The sequence below is a fragment of the Carcharodon carcharias genome, chromosome 34 (genome assembly GCF_017639515.1).
Source record: "Carcharodon carcharias isolate sCarCar2 chromosome 34, sCarCar2.pri, whole genome shotgun sequence".
Taxonomy (NCBI): domain Eukaryota; kingdom Metazoa; phylum Chordata; class Chondrichthyes; order Lamniformes; family Lamnidae; genus Carcharodon; species Carcharodon carcharias.
This window is the reverse complement of record NC_054500.1, coordinates 20,807,898-20,828,260: the sequence shown is the minus strand read 5'-3', so window position 1 is coordinate 20,828,260 and position 20,363 is coordinate 20,807,898. Positions and strand designations below refer to the sequence as shown.

The following is a 20,363-nucleotide window of genomic DNA, read 5'->3' as shown; positions in this document are numbered from 1 at the left end:
AATCATCACCACAGTCGCGTGACGGGCTTTCTAAGAGCGCCGGAGGTAAATTAACTCGCGTCTGACATCCGGCGAACAAGATGGCGCTGGTTGCTGACTTGCGGTGACGTACATGATTGACAGCCCACTGAACCTATCGGATCAACCCTCCTATCGGCACGTGAGCCAATCACTGCAGGGAATATGCGGGGCGTAATACCAGGACACAGAGGCCTCTTAAAGTATTAAAGATACCATTAGATTTAATTATTGTCGGCAGGGATTTTAATTGTCTGTTCAGGGAGCCCAATTTCCAGCCTTTCATTAAAATTCGACATTGAGCCAGATGAGGTGATGTTACAACATTTGGCCAAAAGCTTGGTCAATAGAAGAGGTTTTAGAATTGCATAATTGAAGGAAGGAGAGGTTTAGGGAGGGAAGTCCAGAGCTTAAGGCAGGCAGCTAAGTATGGCTGCAATAAAGCCATAAAAAGGCTGGTGATATGCCACATAGGCCAGACACACCCTGGAAATTTTAATTCATCTTTTCACGGTTTAACGGATCACTTGAGATGTTAAACCAATAACCTATTTGCCTCTCAAACAGACCAAAAAGATCCCATGGCACTATTTCGAAGAAGAACAGGAGGGTTATTTCCGGTTTTCTGACCAATATTTATCCCTCAACCAAAATCGCAAAAAAAACAGATTATCTGCTTACAATCACATTGCTGTCTGTGGGAGCTTGCTATGCACAAATTGCATTTCATGCATTACAACGAGAAGTCTGGTAGAGCAGTGGGTTAGCGTCCCTGACTCTGACTCAAAAGCTTCGTGTTCGAGTTCCACTCCAGGGCTTGATGGCCAAGGAAGGTGTGTTCGCAATGCGGCCAAACAGGTTGAATATCAACCGGCAAATCCTTCCAGCACACACCAATGGCAGGTGGTACGAGTGGGAGAGATTCCTGGTCAGTCAAGTGATGGAAAGAAAGTTGGACCTCTACCGTCACTATCCATAGCTCCAGACTACAACAGGCATGGAAAGGTGTGTGTTGTCACAGCAACTCTGGCTCCCTGAGTGAACTGTAACCTACCATCCACCACATTACAACAATGAATACACTTCAAAAGTGCTTCATTGGCTGTAAAGTGCTTTGGGACATCCTGGGCTTGTGAAACGTGCTATATAAGTACGGGTCCCTTCTTTCATGTGGTTAAGAATGACCAGAACCCCATGGTGATGATAATTTTAAACCACTCCTGCTCATCAGCAGTTAAGCCAATTGCACTGATTCTGCTGTCACCATCACACATCAAAAATCAAACACAGCAGCTTCCAAGTTGAGACAATGTTTTTGAAAAACACACATGGGATACCAGGCTTTATTAATTGAGTAATAGAATCCAAAAGCGAGGAAGTTACAGTGCGCCAAACCCTTATAAAACAATGATTCAGTTGTGTTAAATTCGGACCACCACACTTTAGGAAGGATGTCAAGGCCTTGGAGATGATGCGAATGATATTTTCCAGAATAGTGGATGAGGGACTTCAGAGAGATTTAAGAAGCTGTGTTGTTCTTAGAGCAGGGAAGGTTAAGAGGCGAGACATGTTCAAAATCATGAATGCTTTTGATATTACAAATAAGGAGAAACTGTTTTTAGTGGTTGGAGGGTCAGTCACCACAGGGTACAGATTTAAGAAGATTGGTAAAAGAACCAAAGGTGACATTTTTTGTTTTCACACAGGGAGTTGAAAGGGCAATGGAAGCAGATTCAATAATAGCTTTCAAAAGAGACTGGATAAATACTTGCAGGAAAAAAAATTACAGAGCTGTGGGGATTGAGACCTAATTGGACAGCTCTAAAGAGCTGGCACAGGCAAGATGGACCAAATGGCCACCCTCTGTGCTGTAACATTTTACGATCACTCTGATGTCAGCTGTGGCTCAACTGGTAGCAACCTCGTCTCAGAGTCCAGGTTCAAGTTCCAGTCTAGGGATTGAGTGCAAAAATCAAAGCTGACATTCCAGTTCAGTACTTGAGAGAGTGCTGCACTGTCCAATCTGTTTCAGATGAAGTTACATTGTTTCATAATTTGCCATTGTGAGATTTGAACTCATGATCTTGGGGTTACAAACCCAGTACCATAACCACTCGGCCAAGCCTCTGCACTGTCCAAGGTGCCGTCTTTTAGATGAGATGTTAAAGTGAGGCCCATCTCCCTGCTCAGGTGAGTGTAATAGATCCCATGGCTACTATTTCGAAGAGTTGTCCCTGGTGTCCTGGCCAATATTTATCTCTCAATCAACATCATTAAAAACAGGTTCTCTGGTCATTATCACATTGCTGTTTGTGGAAGCTTACTGTGCGGAAATCGGCTGCCTGGTTCCCTACATTACAGCAGTGACTACATTTCAAAAACGACTTCATTGGCTGTAAAGCGCTTTGGGAGGTCATGAAAGGTGCTGTATAAATGCAAGTCTCTCTTTCTTTTCAAATCCTGATAATGTTAATATGTGTGGATGTTTTATGTTTATTTTTTGCTTGCTGTCATGTGCAAGTGTCAGTGGCAGCAAACTGCCATATCAAAATATTATCCCTGTACCAATATCCCTACAGTGCATTGTTCACAGATAAAAATTAACATTTGATAATTCCCTTGCAAGAAAGTGTCTGCCAACTGCAATGACTTGCCCTGGCAACACAGTTGAGATCTGGAAACATGGTGATCCCCGCCTGATTGTTCCTATATTTTGCCTGATGCTGACAGCTTTGGAACTAAGGCTACCAGCCCGCCCCCATCCCCCCCCCGCCCCGACCAAGCTGGCTACTGAGTCACGGCTCTGTAATTATGGCATCACTTTTCACCAGGTTCAGGGGTATCAATGATTTTTCAATTGTAAAAATGCACTGCATGTGTCACTTCCCATGAATATGATTATTTTCTCTTACACAGCCATTGTGTTCTTTGTACTCTTTGTTCTTGTTCTGCTTCTCATTGACCGTATGGAAATAGCGCACAGAGCAACTTCCCAGCACAGCATTCAGCTGTACAACATAAATCCTTAGGGCGGAACCTTTCTTCAGCTCCCCAGTTATCCGGCCGGAGGCATTTCGGGTTGGAGCAGTTAGTAGGGCGGAGCCGGACGACTGAAAGCGGCGGCAGTAGGGATTCACAATAAATCGGCTCGATGTCGGAGTCAGAAGGTGGAAGGCGGTTAAAGCTCACATCATAAGGGCGTTTCCCGCTCTCTTTGTGCCGTGAATAATTCTAAATTCGGTCGTTGACGAGTCCGTCGCATTGCGTGCGAAGAAAATGGCGTCGGGCGGCGCTTGAGAAGGGGTGGGATTGTGATGACGTATTGTGATTGACGTCTATTTGGACCAATGCATTGCGCGAATTTCTCTTCCCTTGGGTTAAATGAGCCAGTTAGAACATTGGGTAGGCGGGCCTTAGCTACAAACTGGTTAAAGGGACATTTAAAGGGGCTAATTAAATCATGGGCTAAACAATAAATCTGAGATCAGGATGGCTGGAAAACGTTAACTCATTTTTCTCTCTTTCTTCTAGAAGCTACATAACCTGCTGAGGATTTCCCAGTTTTTTTTTTTAAATTCAGATTTCCAGCCTCTGCAGTATTTTGCTTTTGTATTAGAAGTTATTTTGCTCCATTAACTCATTCACCTCTCCAGTCCGATCTCTCTGTCCTCGCTCAGCCTCCTCCCCTATTCCAGTGATGCCCAATGTAATAAAAACAAAAAGTGCTGAAAATAGTCAGCGGGTCAGGAAGCATCTGGGCAGCGGGAAAAACAGAGTTAACATTTTGAGTCCAATATGATTTGTGTTTGGAACTCAATGCCCAATGTAAGTCTAGCATAGACTGGATGGGCTGACTGGCCTCCCTCTGTGCCGTAATGACTCTGTAATAATGAACAACAGCTTCGGGAAACAGCACATCTTCTATCAATGAGGCATTTTACAGCCTTCCTGCCTCAGCATTGAGTTCAACAGTTTCAGAACATCACCTCTGCCCCCAACTTATTTTGCATTTTTTTTTAGTTTTTGAATGGCAGCTTTTGGTGATGATTCTGCTCTTTCCCATTGAGATCTCCTTGGACTAATCTTTTGTTTTTGTTTATGTGCTCCATCATTATTTGATGAACTTTTATTTGGGAGTTAGAAGATCATATGCTAGTTTCCACAAGAGACATTCTGTACCGGTAATGTTATGGTTGATGTGATTGTGCAGTGAGTGTGCAAATGAATGGAGAAAGCAGTCTGCCAAATCCTTTTTTCTGAGGCTGTTTAGATATTCCTTTAAACCCATGCAAATCTATGTGTGATCTAAAAGAATTCTCTTAAACCTGTTTCTTTTCCTTCATCAGCTTCAGTGCCGAAGATAGGTGCTAGCTCTGGAAGTGAGGTACCTAAACATATAATAATTTGTGAAAATGCATGTTTGAGTCACTGGAATCTTGCAATCAATCCTGACCCCAAAATATTCATAGCACCTCAACAACTTATATTTTTATAGCACTTTTGATACAATAAAACATCTCGAGGTTCTTCGCAGGAGCATTACAAAATTTGACACCAAGACACATAAGGTGACATTAGGGCAAATGACCAAAAGCTTGGTCTAAAGGAGGAGAGGGAGAGGCAGTGAGATTTCCAGAGCTTGGGACTCAGGCATCTAAGGCACGGGCACAAATGGTGGAATGATTGAAATCAGGAATGCTCAAGAAGCCAGAATTAGGGGAACACAGGGATCCCTGAGGGTTGTGGGGTTGGAGGAGATTACAGAGATAGACAGGGGCGAGGCCATGGAATGATTTGAAAACAAGGGTGAGAATTTTAAAATTGAGGTGTGGCCAGACTGGGAGACAATGAAGTGAGCACAGAGGTGAGCATTTGGTGTGAGTTAGGACACAGACAGCAGTTTTGGATGATCTGAAGTTTACAGAGAGTGGAATGTGGAAGACCAGCCAGGAGTGCGTTGGAATAGGTGAAGAGGTAACAAAGGCAGGGCTGAGGGTTTCAGCAACTGATGCAGGACTGGAGCTGAGCAACGTTATGGAAATCTAAATGAAATTGTTTTTGTCTTTCATTGAGAAAGAAGGTAAATATTATTGCAGTGCATTCATCATGATTCCTTCTTGGATGTGGTATGTAGAGGTTCAGATGCCTTATTCTCGGGTTGTTGTGGTTAGTGAATCAGTAACAGGGAAGCATAAACCTGTGACTTGAACTGGGGTTGGTTGGGGGTGGGGTGCGGGAAGGGAATTAGAAGAAACATATTTTTCTCACACGATTATTAGAAAAGCTCTGGCTCCCTGGATAACACTTTGGTTTCTGAGTCATTGGTTCAAAGCCCCACTACAGAGACTTAAGCCTTAACCTAGGTTGGCACTTCAGTGCCATACGGAGGGAGTGCTACACTGTCGGGTTCTTCCCACCTTGGATGAGGCAATTCCTTTGGACGCGAAGGGATGTGGCGATAGTGTGGGAAAGGGGAGTCGATGTAGACATTTAGCCATGATCTTGTTGAATGGTGGAGCAAGCTGAAGGAGCCAAATAGCCTACTCCTGCTCTTATTTCTTATGTTCTTATGTAAAAGAGATCATCTTGGATGGATGCGGCATTGTTCAGAGACGTGCAGGGGAATGTTCCCCATGTCCTGGCTGATAGTTACCCCTCAGGCTCCATGCCCCCCACAAAAAAAAAGACTGTCTAGCGATTTGTATCATTGCTGACAACATTTCAAAAGTAGCTAATTGACTGCGAAGTGCTTTGGGGTGTCAGAAGGTTGTGAAATGCACTATATAAATGAAACTTCTTTCTTCCTAACACCAATGGCAAAGGAGGCAGAGTCTCAGTGCCATTGTAGCGCCTTTAAAAAGGAAATGAGATAACTGTTAGAAATAGAAGGTACGAAGAAATGTTGTTCTAGTTGATAAACTGCACCAGGGCCTTTGAGCCATTTTCTTTACCTTTCAGAGCGCGGATTCTCAAGGGGAAACGAGTGAGCTGTCCAACGCTTCTGAAAGTACGTACAGTTTCTGCCAACCATGTTTTACTGACTTGTTTTATTCACGATTCTGCTCATGTTCTTTCCCCATCTTCCTCTTAGCTCGTCTCTTCTAGTCTGAAGGCCCTGGCTTATCTTTGGAGTGTGTTTCCATAGCCACCAGTGTGGCGCTTCACTAGGGAGAGCCACACGTTATTTTTTGAGTGGAACAGGTTGCTAATTATCTCCCTGGCCTCTGCCTGTGGATCCTTGCACATGGTTTGTTGGTGAGGTGTCAACCCTGTTGGCCTTTTTCTTCAGTCTTGTGTTATTTGGACAGGTCTGCGATAAATTGTCAGATTACAACCTGCAAAATATGTTGGGGAATTACTCCTATTTGCTACTGAAGCCTGCTGCACCATCCAATCAGATTTCCATCCATAGACCCTTGTTAGGCAATGGCACTAAGGATTACAGAAATGATACAAGTTAATAATCCATGATCGAACTGAATGGTGGAACAGACTGGAGGGGCTGAATGGCCGCCTCCTGTTCCAATGTTCCTAGATCATCGACATGTATCTTTGCCCCATATCCCTTGATACCCAACATAGAGTCTATTCATCTGTCTTGAAGCTCCAGGCTGACTCTCTTTTCTAATGAAGAAAAAAGGCTGAGGGCTGACCTAACAGAGGTCTTTAAAATTATGAAATATTTTGATTGAGTGGACACGGAGAGAAAGTCTCCTCTTGTGGTGAAGAGCATAACATAAGAATAAGAGGTCTATGGTTTAAGACGGAGATAAGAAACGTTTTCCCTCAAAGGGTCGTCAGTATGTGGAATTCTCTTTCCCAGAAAGCAGTGGTGGCTGGGTCATTGTTTGACAGAGTTTGACAGATTCTTGATGGACTAGGGAGTCTAGGGTTATGGGGGCCCAGACGGCAAAGTGGACCTGAGACCACAGCCAGATCAGCCGTGACCTTATTGAATGGTGGTGCAGGCTCGAAGAGCTGAATGGCCTCCTCCTGCTCCGAAGCCCTATGTTCCAGGAATTCAGGAGAAACATCTACACCCAGAGAGTGGTGAGAATGTGAAAGCCACTATCACCGGGAGTGGTTAAAGCGAATAGTGTAGATGCATTTAAGGGGAAGCTGGAATAGCTTATGTGAGGGAGAAGGGAATAGAGGGTTATGATGGCAGATTTAGATGAAGAAAGATGTGAAGAGGCTCAAGCGGAGCATCAATGCCGGCATAGACTGGTTGGGCCGAATGGCCTATTTCTGTGCCGTGTATCCTATGTAAGAGGTAAAATGTACAAGGCAAAGGGGCTAATGCACAAATTTTGTGTAGGATCAAGCGTAGCAGTATGGGTAAAAGTAGGTAGCCACACATGTAGCCCCTTAACTCAGGTTAAATCATCTTGAGCAAATTATACAGGAAGCAGAAGTTTAAAATTTTAAATAGCTTCCCTTAACTTGTATCTGCAGGGGGCCGGACCTAGTGCAGGAAGGTGGGATTAGGCCAGTTAGTTCTTCGTCAGACCAGCCCAGACACAATGGGCTGAATGGCCCATGTTGTAAATTCTCTATGATTTAACCAGTTATTTTGCCAGAGGGACATGTAATGGACTTTTTGTTTATTCTCTTATGGTGTGTGGGTGTCACTGACAAGCCCAGCATTTTTTTGGCCATCCCTAATTGCCATTGAATTGAGTGCCATTTCGGAGGGCAGTTAAGAGAAAAACCACATTAATGTGGGTCTAGAGTCCAAACCCATCTGGGTCACTAATGCCCCTTTAGGGAGGGAAATCTGCCGTCCTTACCTGGTCTGGCCTACATGTGACTCCAGACCCACAGCAACGTGGTTGACTCTTAAATACCGATCTAAACTAGGGATGGGTAATAAACGCTGGCCTGGGCAGCGACGCCCACATCCCATGTACGAGTTTAAGAAAAATATTGGCCACAGATTGGATAAAGACGGCAGATTTCCTTCTGTAAAGGGCATTGGTTTTTACAACAATTGATGATGGATCACGGTCACCATTACTGAGACTTAGTTTTATGTGCCCGATTTATTAATTGAGTTTAAATTCCACCAGCTACGATTTGAACCCGTGTCCCCCAGAGCACGAGCCTCCTGTCTGCACTAGCTGTTTGGCACCTAAGGGGTCATACATACGATGCCTAACCAAGTTAAACTTTATGACCCAAGGGTCACAAACTAAAACTTCGTGATTTGTGTGAGGTGTCACAAATGCGACCATATATAAGCAACGAAATAAGCATAAAGAGGGGCAAAAGCCGCTGCTGTTTGTCAGTTTGGGAGACCGATTCTGGCCCAAGAGCAACCAACTGACCCAATAGTGAGCTTGCAGTGATTGCTTAGTTATGTTTAGAATAGGGTAGAGACTCTGTCTATTAATCTGGTGTCTTAAGTTCGCATGGACTTTTGACTATGAAATGTGTTGACCTGATGACCATTAGAACCAGAGCAAAATATAGTCATAAAAATCTCGGATAGGACATAAATCTTGTAAGTGTCACACTCCAACTGTATTCTCTGCACCAGTGTGAGCAAGGCCACAGGAGGCCTGCTAGCATTCATAATTATGTAGAGATAAAACTGGCGTTTTTGAATAGAGAATACTTGCTTTCACCTTTTTATTGTGTGAGTTTGGTGCTGAAAGTTTGAGAGATGCCAGTCGTAGGGAGTGGGACACAATTTAGTTTCAGGTGTTTTACCAGGATTGCTAGAATGGTACTAGGGATGAGGGTCTTCAGTGATGTAGGGAGACTGAAGAAGCAGGGATTGGGGGTCTCCTCCGAGCAGAGAAGGTTTCTTTCCCTTTCTTTAGATACCAGGCCCTAAAGGGGCATTAGCAACCATAGACTTCTGTGTTGGTCCATGGTTATACCTGGCAAGATACTGCAGTGGTTTACTGTTCCCTTCTTCAGACAGCTGACTAGGAATCTCTCCCAGTCTCGCTGCCTGCCATTGACACATGTTGGAAAGGTTTACAAGTTGATAAAAGAAGTTTAAGAGGAGATTTAATAGAGGTGTTCAAAATGAAGGGTTTTGATAGAGTAAATGAGGAGAAACTATTTCCACTGGCAAAAGGTTTGGTAACCAGAGGGACACAGATTTAAGATAATTGGTAAAGGAAACAGAGGGGCAGATGAGAATTTGATTTCTACCGCAGCGAGTTGTTGTGATCCGGAATGCGCTGCCTGAAAGGGTGGCGGTAGCTAGATTCAATAACAACTTTCAGAAGAGAATTGGATAAAAGGGGGCTGTGAGGGAAGAGTGGGGCTGATTGGAAAGCTTTTTCAAAGAGCTGTCACAGGCACGATGGGCTGAACGGCCTCCTTTAGCGCTGTAAGATTCTGAGATTTCTTACTGTCCAAGCTTTCCTCTGCAGTGGATTTTCTGAGGAACTTACTGTCACGGTCACTTGATCTGCGGGAGCAACAACCCACAAAGATCCTGGAAGAACTCAGTCTGGAAGGGATAGCAAAGTACATCCTGAACAAAAAATGTAAGTTGTCAGTTAAATCTCAAGTGCTGTTTCAATCTAGGACATTCGCTTGGACATTCACTTTGCTTTGTATTTTTCTGAGTGACTGGGGGGGCTGGTGGAAGACGACTTTTGACATTTTGGCACTTACCAGATGGTTGTTTGCGAACGGAGTACTTCAACAACAGTAACGTGCATTTATGTAGCGGCTTTATTGAGGTAGAACTTTTCGGAACATTTCACAGGAACGTTATCAAACAAATTTTGACACGGTGCCGCGTAAGCATGTATTAGGCCAGGTGACCAAAGGCTTGGTCAAAGCGGCAGGTTTTAAAGGAGCCTCTTAAAGGGGGGACGAGGGGTTGGAGAGATTTAGAGAGAGAATTCCAGAGGTTAGGGCCCAGGCAGCTAAAGGCACAGCCGCCAATGGGGGCGTGATTAAAATCAAGGAATACGCAGGAGGCCAGAATTGGAGGAGCACAGACATCTTGACGCTTGTAGGGCTGCAAGAAGCTACAAAGATAGAGAGGGCGAGCAAGGGATTTGAAGACAGGGATGAGAATTTTAAAACAGGGGTGATATCAGAGTGGGAGCAGGTGGATGCTGAGTAAAGCTCCCACGACTCTGCCCCAGCCAGATGCTGCAGTCATGGTTCAGAAGAGTTCCCGCGTCACCGGTGCGATTTTTAAAAAATTTGTTCACAAGCACCTACCGTCCTTCCAGTGACCTCGATGGACCTTATTGCTATTGATCTCTCCCTGGGGGTGGGGAATCCTTTTTATATGACGGGCCATTCACACACAGACAAAATCAGTCACGGGCCACGCACACTTAAAATCAATTTAATTTGGTTTTGTTAGAGAGAGTACAGAAACGTCCCAACTCACCCGCTGTTTCAATGCGATGGCTGAATTTGAATGTTATCTTGTTAAGTATTACAGCAATTTCGCTGACGCTTTTATCCAAAGCAAATTCGTGACGATGATGATAAATGCTGTGTTGAAGGCCCCGCTGTCATAGGCCTATGTTTTTTTTAGAAATCTTGCTGTGGGCCGGATGAAACTGAGCAAGGGGCCGGGTCCAGCCCACGGGTCGTGGGTTCCCCACCCCTGCTTTAGAAGGCGGTCAGGTACCTGTTCCCAGGCTTCTACCCTGGTGACGGTGTGAGAGAAAGTTGTGGTCGCATTTCCCTAGGCAGCTCCTGTTATGAACTCGCTCGGCAAGGAACTGAACTGGGTTGACTGTTTTACCATTGCCGGCACCATACTCTGATACCTGACCTGTCTGAAGTTAGCTAGTTTATTCGTGCATTTTTAAGCACATTTTTTAAAAATTCATCTTTTTTCCCCCCAGTGTTGCCTGGCAAAATTGAAGGATGAAGGGGAGAGGGAGAAAAAGGAATATTATTTGAGTGCCGACGCTTTGTTCAACATTAATACCTTTAATTGAATTTCCTTTCAGGTGAAAAGATTATATGCATGGTCGGAGCTGGCATATCGACATGTAAGTGTTAATGAGTTTCTTACAAAGGGGACTTTTTAAGATTTATGCTCACTGCAGCCCAAGCTAATTCCAGGATTGGGAAGTGAGAAGGTATTTCTGTGGATTTAAAAAATGTTTTTAAAAATATGATCCTTTCGCATATTTGCCACCCATCCCTAATTGCCCTTCAACTGAGTGTCTTGCTAGGCCATTTCAGAGGGCAGTTAAAAGCCAACAGCACATTACTGTGGATCTGGAGTTACATGTAGGCCAGACCGGGTAAGGACAGCAGATTTCCTTCCTTAAAGGGGAACATTAGTGAACCAGATGAGTTTTTACGACAATTTTTAGTTTCATGGTCACCATTACTGAGATTTTATTAATTGATTTAAAATTCCACCAGCTTCTGTGGTGGGATTTGAACCCGTGACCCCAGAGCATTCCCTGGATTTCTAGTTCAGTGACATTACCACTATGCCACCATCTCCCCTGTGTTATGTACAGTAGGCCAGCCTGAGCCTATTTTGCTTTACTGCTGCTTAGGTTCATGGTTGTAGATTCAACAATCTTGCTTTTATATAGTGGCCTTTAATGTAGCAAAGCACCCCAAGGCGCACTTCACAGGAGCGTTATCAAACAATATTTGACACTGAGTCACACTAGGACAGATGACCAAAGCCTTATTCAGAGTTAGGGTTGTCTTAAAAGAGGTGAGAAAGAGGCGGAGAGGTTTAGACAAGAAACTTCAGAGCTAACAGCCTAGGCAGCTTTATGTTTTATTCACTAACGGGATATGGGCATTGCTGGCTAGATCATCATTATTGCACATCCCTAATTGAGAAGGTGGTGGTGAGCTGCCTTCTTGAACCACTGCAGTCCATGTGGTGTAGGTACACCCACAGTGCTGTTGGGGAGGGAGTCCCAGGATTTTGACCCAGCGACAGTGATATATTTCCAAGTCGGGGATGGTGAGTGGCTTGGAGGGAACTTGCAGCTGGTGGTGTTCCCATCTGTCTGCTGCCCTTGTTCTTCTAGATGGTCATGGTCATAGGTGCTGTCGAAGGAGCCTTGGTGAGCACCTGCAGTGCATCTTGTAGATGGTACACACACTGCTGCCACTGTTCGCCGGTGTTGGAGGGAGTGAATGTTTGTGGTTGATGTGCCAATTAAGTGGGGCTGCTTTGTCCTGGGTGGTGTGGAGCCTCTTGAGTGTCGTTGGACTCATCCAGGCAAGTGGAGCGTATTCCATCACGCTCCTGACTCCTGCAGAAAGTACAGCTGCCAGTGGCGGAGCGATTAAAATCAGGTGGGCAGGGGGTGGTGGGTGTGCTAGTAGCCAGAATTGGAGAAGTGCAGAGATCCTGGAGGGCTGGAGGAGAGTACAGAGATAGTTTGGGGGGGTGGTGGGGGGGGGGAGGAGGAGAAAGGCCATGAAGGTATTTGAAAACAAGGATTTGAATATTAAAATGGAGGTATTGCTGACCAGGAGCTAATGTAGAGCTCGTGTAGATTTATGTTTATTTATATACGTCATGTTGTGATGTGAGTGGTGCTGGTGTAGAATGGAAACTGCATTTTTCTACATAATGGGAGATCCTTCACTTTGGTCTCTCAACATCGAGTTGCCTTCGCTGACCTGATCAGCCACTGCTTAGCAAAGCGTCTTTTTTTGTCCCCGCTAAACGTTCTCTCTGCGAATTCTCTTCCTCATGCAGCGGCAGGAATCCCTGACTTCCGCACTCCCAGCACCGGCCTGTACCACAACCTGCAGAAATACGACCTGCCCTATCCAGAGGCGATTTTCGAAACTGGCTACTTCAAGGTGATTGTTGCTTACTTTTCAAGGTGCGGCTATTACAATGCATTATATTCGTGCCAGACAAGAACATCATGCACAGAGCTGACAGTGTCTTACACAGTGGGTTTGTGTCCTGGCTCTGTGGAGAGGGGTTGCTGCTGCGCTGCCCTTGCTTGTTGAGCCAGTTTCGGAGTGCATCCTGATAGGCTGCTGTGTTTGATCGCTCTTTAAGATGCCCCTTAAAACTACCTTTTTGACCAAGCTTTTGGTCACCTCTCTTAAAATCTCTGTGTTAATTGGAGTCGGATTTAATTACACTCCTGGGAAGCACCCGAGGACAGCTTACAACATTAAAAGCGCCATTAGTCTCCTTGGGCTTTTAAAGACAGCTGTGGCTCAGTTGGTAGCACTCTCACCTCTGAATCGCAAAGTTCCAGGTTCAAGTCCCACTCCAGGGCTTTAGCATAAAAATTGAGGCTGATACTCCAGTGCAGTACTGAGGGAGCACCGCACTGTCAGAGGTGCCGTCTTTCGGATAAAACGTTAAACAGAGGTCCCATCTGCCTACTCAGGTGGGTGCAAAAGATCCCACGGCCACTATTTTTCGAAGAAGCGCAGAGGGAGTTTTCCCTGGTGGCCTGGCTGATATTTATACCTCAACAAAAGTCACACAAGCAGATTATCTGATCCTTATCACATCATCATTTATGGGAGCTTGCTGTGCGCAAACAGGCTGCCTCATTTCCTGCATTACAACAGCAGCTCCACTTCCAAAGTGCTTCATTGGCAGTAAAGCCCTTTGAGACATCCAGTGGTTGTGAAAGACGCTATACAAATGAAAGTGTTTGTTTCTTGCAGCCAGTAATGCACCCATGCCAGTGAAGACATGGGATTGTATCTGGAATTCCTCCCCTGTTATGCTTCCTATTGTCCGAGGGAATGTGCTGAGCGGGGAAGGTCGGGTGTTTCTGTTTTAGCGCAGTGGGGGCATGGGTTGGGGTGAGGTGGGGGACGATATTGTGCTGCTGTAGACTGGCTTTACTCCCTTGGGGCAAGTAAAAGGCTCTCCATTGTAAGGCATTGGACACCCACATGTGGGCAGCTGCCTTTTAATGCCCTGTGCCACTTTGAATGTTACCAACATTCATCTGTTATATTTCAGCAACACCCGGAACCATTTTTTGCATTGGCGAAGGAACTGTACCCAGGGCAGTTTAAGGTAAGAGATGTTGCGTCTGAAAGAGTTTGCCAAATATATTTCAATCTAGCACCCCACCTCCCCCTTCCCCTCCCCAGCCTCTTAAAAGCAGCCTGTAACTGTGACTAGGCAAATCCAGGCTTATATATCCAGCCTGTCCTGTTAGCTGGAGTGGATTCTGCGGTTACTCCCAGTGCTCCTAAGACTAAGAAAATACATCTGTATTCGTTATAAATGCTGGACAGAAGGCACCGACCTCATCCTTTCTGCCTCCTTTACTAACGGATATGTATCTTCTGCAGCCCACAGTTTGCCATTACTTCATGCGGATGCTGCGAGATAAGGGATTGCTGTTACGCTGTTATACACAGGTACGGTCCACCATTGTGTATGTACTGTTTTCATGCTTGTTTCACTGATGGCTCGCAAACGACCCGAATCTGGCTGAGAGAGTTCAAAGGTCAGGCGGAACAGACTTTCGGCATAGCAAGCTGCAGGGGGAGAAATCTAAGTACAGTGTAGTAGGGAGTGTAAAATGAATGAAGCGTCTATATTGAAGTACAGTAGTTGTTATATGTTTTCCGTCCTGTTGCTTCTGAGCTGGCTGCCACCTTGTGGCCTAGTAGATAACTGCATCCCTTATCATCTTTTGTATTTCTGTATTGCATTCCTGGAAGACGTGGACCATTTTCCGTATCTTGGGAGCCTCCTCTCGACATAGACGACAAAATTCATCATCGCCTCCAATGTGCCAACTCACCCCTCAGCCAACGGGAGAAAAGAGTATTTGAGGACCAGGATCTTGAACCCGAGACTAAGGCCTTGGTTGGCTTTGGCAATGGTCCCTGCACTTCTATATGATTTGGAGACTTTGACAACCTACAGCAGGTATCGCAAAGCTAGAACAGCACAACCAACAATGCCTTTGCAAGATCCTCCAAACTCGGTGACAAGAAAGGTGGTCCAACAGCTGTGTCCGCCCCCTAGGCCAACATGCCCAGCATCAAGGGCACCAGTCACTCGAAACCAGCTCCGCTGGGTGGGACAAGTTGTTAGTCCCCCCTGCCACCAGACTCCAGAAGCAACTGCTCTACTCGGAACCCGGACGTGGCAGGAGACTCCCAGGAGGACAGCGGAACTGCTTTAGGGGCGTCCTCGCAACAGCCCTGAAGAGGCCAGACGTTCCCAGCTGACTCACAGGAGTCCCTGGCTTGTGACTGACCAAAATGGAGAGGGCTCATTTGGGAGGGCACCGGGCACAGCGAGAGTCTTCGTCAGGAACGCGCAGAGGCAAAGTTGAGGCGTCAGAGGGGGAGCGCACAAACCTCCAAACAACATGCCTACCCACATAAAAACAAAGAGTGCTGGAAATGCTCAGCAGCGCTCTCAGCATCTGCGGAGAGAGAAACAGAGTTAACGTTTCAAGTCCGTTTGGCTCTTCTTCAGAACCGAGTTCCAAAGAAGAGTTGTATCGGAATTGAAACGTTAACTCTGTTTCTCTCTCCGCAGATGTTGCCAAGGCTGCTGAGCTTTTCCAGCATTTTCTGTTCTTGTTTCAGCTCCCCAGCGTCTGCAGTATTTTGCTTTTATTTTAGCCCATCTACTTGACCCTTCAAGCACCACCTGCCCCACATGTGGAGCAGAGTTTGCAGATCACGCATTGCGCTTATCAGCTCCGAATCCATTGAACCAGGGCGGAAGCAAGTCATCTTTGATCCCCAAGGGATTGCCTAACAGGAAGAAGACTGCACTGCATTTCCTGCTGTACTAGCAACCTGGTCCCCGGCATGTGGGTCTCGATCCACAGCATAAAAGTTATAGTTTCTACGAATCCACAGGAGCCAATGGCACAAGCTTTGTATAGAAGTATCCTCTGAGACAGTCTCGGTGAGGAGTCAGTTACTGACCACAGTCTGCCCTTGTGAAGATGCTGGCTCCTACTGGGGTGCAGTTCCATAGGAGCCGGACACATTTGATTACTTTGCCTAAGCAATCCTTTTCAATGTGTGCGGTTTTTTTTTTAATCCACCCAAGGAATGTGGGCTTCGCTGGCTGGGCCAGCATTTACTGCCCATCCCTAGTTGTCCTTGAGAAGGTGGTGGTGAGCTGCCTTCTTGAACCGCTGCAGTCCCTGTAGTGTAGGTACACTCACAGCGCTGTTAGGGAGGGAGTTCCAGGATTTTGACCCAGCGACAGTGAAGGAACGGCCGATATATTTCCAAGCTAGGATGGGAAGCTTCCAGGTGATGGTATTCCCATGCATCTTCTGTCCTTCTGGATGGTAGTGGTCGTGGGTTTGGAAGGTGCTGCTTAAAGAGCCTTGGTGAGTTTCTGCAGTGCATCTTGTAGATGGTACACACTGTTGCTACTGTTAATCAGTGGTGGAGGAAATGAATGTTTGTGGAGGGGGTGCCAATCAAGCAGGCTGCTTTGTCCTGGATAGTGTTAAGCTTCTTGAGTGTTGTGGGAGCTGCACTCATCCAGGCAAGTGGAGGGTTTTCCATCACACTCCTGACTTGTGCTTTGTAGATGGTGGACAGGCTTTGGGGAGTCAGGAGGTGAGTTACTCGCCGCAGGATTCCTAGCCTCTGATCTGTTCTTGTAGCCACAGTATTTATATGGCTAGTCCAGTTCAGTTTCTGGTCAATGGTGGCCCCCCAAGATGTTGTTAGTGGAGAATTCAGCAATGGTAATGCCATTGAGTGTCAAGGGGCATAGGTTATATTCTCTCTTGTTGGAGATGGAGATAGTCATTGCCTGGCATTTGTGTGGCATGTTACTTGCCACTTGTCAGCCCAAACCTGGATATTGTCCAGGTCTTGCTGCCTTTGGACATGGACTGCTTGGATATGGTTAGAGTGTAATTTGGTTAATTGGCCATGGTAGGGGCTTTATGAGATTTGTACCCAAATCTTGAAGTGGGGCTTGAACCAGGGACCTTGTGGGACCTACCAACTGAGCCCATGGCTGACACTAGAGAGCAGGGAACTCGTATCAATAACCTGCTGTTTACCTTTTTCTTTTTTTAAATTCATTGAATGTGGGTGCCAGCATTTATTGCCCATCCCTAATTGCCCTTGTTCAACCAGATTTCCTTCCCTAAAGGATGGGTTTTTACAACAATGGTCATCATTAGACTTTTGATTCTAAATTTTTCTTGTATTGAATTCAATTGGTGGGATTCGAACCCGGGTCCCCTGAGTATTACCCTGAGTGTCTGGATTACTAGTCCAGCAACAATACCACTGCACTATTGCCTCCCCTAATCACTTGAGACGTTGTTGTATCTCAGCACCTTATCCCTACTGAGGACATGCAGTGAATTCAGACTTGTACCCAGTGGTTGTTGACTCTCTGTGGCAGGAGGTTCTTCCTGGCATCAAACCTAAGCTTCTCTTGCTATTATTTTTCCTTAATGCTCTTCTAGAACATTGACACCCTGGAGCGAGTAGTTGGGCTAAAGGACGAGGACTTGATAGAGGCACATGGGACATTCTACACCTCTCACTGTACCAATAGTGCGTGCAAGAAGCAATATAACCTGGACTGGATGAAAAGTAAGTCTGCATTCATACACCCCTCACCAACCCATGTAACAGAATGGTAGTTATTATATAGCTTCTGTACCAGGACAGTAAACCAGTATTCACACCTCCAACAGCATTCCCTCAGCACCTCACTGTATTGACAGCCTAGGTTATTTGCTTGAATCGCTGGAGTGTTTTTAAAAGTTATCCTTTCACAGGGTGTGGGTGTTGCTGACTAGGTCAGCATTTATTGCCCATCCCTAATTGCCCTTGAGAAAGTGGTGGTGAGCTGCTGCCTTGAACCGCTACAGTCCATGTGGTGGAGGCACCCCCACTGTGCTGTTGGGGAGGGAGTTCCAGGATTTTGACCCAGCGACAGTGAGGGAACGGCCGATATATTTCCAAGTCAGGATGGTGAGTGGCTTGGAGGGGAACTTGCAGGTGGTGGTGTTCCCATGTGTCTGCTGCCCTTGTCCTTCTAAGTGGTAGAGGCCGTGGGTTTGGAAAGTGCTGTTAAGTTGTTGGTGAGTTCCTGCAGTGCATCTTGTAGATGGTACACACACTGCTGCTACTGTGCGTGGATGGTGGAGGGAGTGAATGTTTGAGGTGGTGACCGGGGTGTCAGTCAAGCGGGGCTGCTTTGCCCTGGATGGTGTTGAGCTTCTTGAGTGTTGGAGCTGCGCTGATCCAGGCAAGTGGAGAGTATTCCATCACAATGGAATTGGATCCCACATCCTTCTGACTGGGTGGTGAGAGTGCTACCCACTTCTTGACACCTGCTTTTCCCGACTTGTGATGTTGGAGGCATTTTAGTATCTAAGGTACGTAAGGTTTTCAGTGAACTTTCACCAGCAAAACAAGCCTCAGAATTTGACAGTTCTCTCACTCTGGCCGTTCTTCTGCTGATCAGGCTCCCCTCCCCCTCTCCCCACCTTCCCATCCGCCACCCCCTCAGGCGTGGCAAGTCTGAGAGGCGTTTTCAAGTCAAATACAATTTTTTGGGGCTACCTGGATTATTTCGTAGACTCTCTGTATGATGAGTAACATTAGGATCACAAAACACAACCCCAAACAGTGTTAACCTCAAGCTATTTTGAGAGGACAGCAGTAGGTGGTGTTGCAATTAAAGGAAGCGATTAGTTTAACTCACCTGCTTGATTTTCTGTTTCCCTTCTTGTGTTTGAGTGGGTGTTTGTTAAAACATACTTTCACTGTCATATCTCTTTCCTCAGCAACTGTCTCCAATGTAAAGGGTTTTTTGTTTGGCTAATTTAACATGAAGACACTTTTAAAAGTACCTCTATCCATATATACTATGTGCTGTACACTACAATATTTATCTTTCCTGACAATATTGACTACACTTCAAAAGTACTTCATTGGCTGTAAATCACTTTGAGAAGCCTTGTGGTCATGAAAGGCACTATATAAATGCAAGATTTTGTTTTTAACTTGGTTGTCAGGTGCTTTGGGACATCCCGGGGATGTGAAAGGTATAACATCTCATCTGAAAAGCAACATCTCTGACAATGCGGCGGCTCTCCCTCAGTACTGACCCTCTGACGGTGCAGCACCCCATCAGCACTGACCCTCTGACAGTGCAGCACTCCCTCAGCACTGCACTGGGAGTGTGTCAGCTTGGATTATGCATTTAAGTCTCTGGAATGGGACTTGAACCCACAGCCTTCTGATTCACAGGTGCAAGCCATGACTGAGAGGATTAAAACTAAAATCACATTTAATATTGCGTCTAAATCACCCACCCCCAAAAAGCATCATCTTGGCCATGGGGAGGGTAGGGGAGGGGAAGGTACGTGGGGATGATCTTCTCTGTAGTTTCTGGTGATTCTGTGTAGGAATTTGCTACTGTGACGTTCACAAGAATGGAGAGTGATTGTTAATTCCCACTGCGACCTTTGTGTAGTGCAGTATTTTGTGATGTGCGATTGCAGTTTTTAGGATATGCATTACGTTACTAATCCCATTTCCCCCCCTTTCTCTCCGTCCTGCAAATAGCGCAGATCTTCACAAAGCCGCTGCCAAAGTGTGAACAGTGCGATTCTGTAGTGAAGCCTGGTGAGTAAAATCGAACTAGGTGCCAAAAGCCCTTGGTCAAATCTGAACTCGCCATAGTCAAAATAAATCATCAGTGTTGGTGGACTGTTCTCATTAATAGGAAGAGGAGGAGGCCATTCAGCCCCAGAGCCTGTACTGTCAATCAATTGGATATCCCCAAAATGACTGCCTACCATCTGCATTTCTTAATACTTTTATCCAATAAAAAATAATCTAAGTTTTGACATTTTCAGTTGACCCCCAGTCTCAATAGCTTTTTGGGGGAGAGATTTCCACTTCAGTTTGTGTGAAGAAGCGCTTCCTAACATCATTGCTGCTCGGAAAAGCTTTAATTTTAAGATTGTGTCCGCTTGTCCTAGATTCACTGCACCAGAGGAACTAGTTTCTCTATCTTATCAAACCCTTTGATCATTAAAAGTTTCAATTAGATTGCCACTTAATCTTCTATGCTGGGGGATATAAACCCTGTGCATGCACATACCTTCACAGAAGGATAACTGGGGAGTGATTAGCTATCTAGCCATATTTTTCATCCCTAAGCTAATTTCTCAGTTGTAGTCACTCTGTTGCAGGCACTGCTGCAGTCAGGATTTTAATTTGACCATTTTGGGATCAGTCTGCGCAGTAAATTTCTAGCTGCAACAATCCCTTAGCGGTGATGTCTCCCCACTGCTGCATCACGTACACCAGGAATGCCTCAAGTTTTAATCCCTAATCTGTGTGGAGTTAGCCATTGGCAGTCGGGACAGTGATGGGGAAGCTCCAGTTACAGCACTCCC

At 45.7% G+C, this 20,363-nt stretch overlaps 1 protein-coding gene across 3 annotated transcripts in view; it reads left to right on the top strand.

Annotated features, from left to right (window-relative positions):
* Window positions 1–3,054: 3,054 nt before the first annotated feature.
* The window catches only part of sirt2 (sirtuin 2 (silent mating type information regulation 2, homolog) 2 (S. cerevisiae)), a 32,302-nt gene continuing 14,993 nt past the window's right edge, over window positions 3,055–20,363 (top strand). For 2 of the 3 annotated variants that reach the window (XM_041179307.1, XM_041179308.1), the window contains exons 1-10: window positions 3,055–3,185; window positions 4,365–4,402; window positions 5,977–6,025; window positions 9,408–9,524; window positions 10,965–11,006; window positions 12,701–12,807; window positions 13,946–14,002; window positions 14,284–14,352; window positions 17,409–17,538; window positions 19,525–19,584. In XM_041179307.1, coding sequence (XP_041035241.1) covers window positions 3,170–3,185; window positions 4,365–4,402; window positions 5,977–6,025; window positions 9,408–9,524; window positions 10,965–11,006; window positions 12,701–12,807; window positions 13,946–14,002; window positions 14,284–14,352; window positions 17,409–17,538; window positions 19,525–19,584 — 685 coding nt within the window. In that variant the 5' untranslated portion in view covers window positions 3,055–3,169. Of the gene's footprint in view, window positions 3,322–4,364; window positions 4,403–5,976; window positions 6,026–9,407; window positions 9,525–10,964; window positions 11,007–12,700; window positions 12,808–13,945; window positions 14,003–14,283; window positions 14,353–17,408; window positions 17,539–19,524; window positions 19,585–20,363 lie in introns of all 3 variants that reach the window. The other variant, XM_041179309.1, reaches the window with a different exon arrangement.